Source organism: Bos javanicus, chromosome 19 (genome assembly GCF_032452875.1).
Source record: "Bos javanicus breed banteng chromosome 19, ARS-OSU_banteng_1.0, whole genome shotgun sequence".
Taxonomy (NCBI): Eukaryota; Metazoa; Chordata; class Mammalia; order Artiodactyla; family Bovidae; genus Bos; species Bos javanicus.
Window position 1 is genome coordinate 51,571,032 of NC_083886.1, and position 1,616 is coordinate 51,572,647.

At 39.8% G+C, this 1,616-nt stretch overlaps 1 protein-coding gene across 1 annotated transcript; it reads left to right on the forward strand.

Moving 5' to 3' along the window:
• The first annotated feature begins 331 nt into the window (after positions 1–331).
• Positions 332–1,348, forward strand: LOC133232702 (2-iminobutanoate/2-iminopropanoate deaminase-like). The gene has a single exon (XM_061392456.1). It carries the CDS (start codon positions 376–378, stop codon positions 787–789), a length of 414 nt encoding a protein of 137 aa, XP_061248440.1. The 5' UTR covers positions 332–375; the 3' UTR covers positions 790–1,348.
• Positions 1,349–1,616: the final 268 nt, after the last annotated feature.

Sequence of the window (1,616 nt, forward strand, 5' to 3'; positions counted from 1 at the left end):
GATTTGATTTAGGTCATACCTGAATGGTCTTGTGGTTTTTCCCTACTTTCTTCAATTTAAGTCTGAATTTGGCAGTAAGGAGTTCATGGTCTGAGCCACACGGTTGTTCAAATAGAGCAAAGCTGGAAGTGTGGTGTCTTCAGACCTGGACATTCCAGGTGCAGGAATTTACAAGTTACCAGCACAGTTGTGCTTGGTTGATTCCTGCAGGGTTCAAAATGGAAATTCACATAGTTCTGTAATGTACATCAGTGGCAGCCGGCTGAATATACTAGGACACCCACACATTAAAGAAATGAAGGGGAGGTGAAGAGCAAGCGAGAACCGAGTTCTGCATAGTTGTTTCCAAGGGGCAGCAAGGGAAAAGGGTTAACCATGTTGTTTCTGGTCAGAAAGATAATCAGCACCGCGAAAGCCCCCGCGGCCATTGGTCCCTACAGTCAGGCTGTGTTAGTCGACAGGACCATTTACATTTCAGGACAACTAGGCATGGACCCTGCAAGTGGACAGCTTGTGCCAGGAGGGGTGGCAGAAGAGGCTAAACAGGCTCTTACAAACATAAGTGAAATTCTGAAAGCAGCAGGCTGTGACTTCACGAATGTAGTAAAAGCAACTGTTTTGCTGACTGACATAAATGACTTCAGTACTGTCAACAATGTCTACAAACAATATTTCCAGAGTAGTTTTCCTGCGAGAGCTGCTTACCAGGTTGCTGCTTTGCCCAAACGAGGCCGTGTTGAGATTGAAGCAATAGCTGTGCAAGGACCTCTCACGACAGCATCACTCTAAGTGGGCCAAGTGTTATTTAGTCTGGAAATTTAATCGTATTTTTAAACTAATGGCTTAATCCTTGTTGGAAAGTGTAAGATTGAAATATCTAGAAATATGGAAATACCATATAATAAGGGAAACATGAATTGAAGATTAATGATGAATCTAGTTACTAATGTTACAAATTATACTTCTGTAACACTTGTATTGCTGGATGTGGGAAAACAGACATGCCTTACTGAGTTAACTCAGAAGAATAAAAGTAGAGAAATAACATAGGAAAGATGAGCACACCTAATTCAACTAAACCCTATTAATTTAATGATGTGAAGTATTTTATTATGTCAGATATGTGATTTTTGCTTGAATAAAATTAAAGCATTTAAATTTGAATGGCAGAGATAAAGGAGAAGAAACTGGACCAAATTTTATATAGATAATATTTTTCTAGTGGAAATAGCATGCAGATTTTCCTTGGTGTGATTCCATTTACTGATTTTTTTTAACAGTTTAATGTATGCATTAAATTACATTACCTAAATAAAAGTGAAGAAACCATGAAAAAAAAAAAAAGAAATGAAGGGGTGACTCTGCCCAGGTGTGGTAATGGGGATGTGTGTGCCCCATAAGGCTGATCTACCACCTACTCACCAGGAAAGGCCCAGAACAACACTCACTCAGCTGCTCACGTGAGCTACTTCCGCTTATTAGGATTCTGCCCTTTTCCCTAATAAAAAAGAATAATAAACATGTCTCACTTTTTTTAACTTTTTTTTGCCACACTGCACGGCATGTGGGATCTTAGTTTACCAACCAGGGATTGAACCCACGACCCCTACATTGGA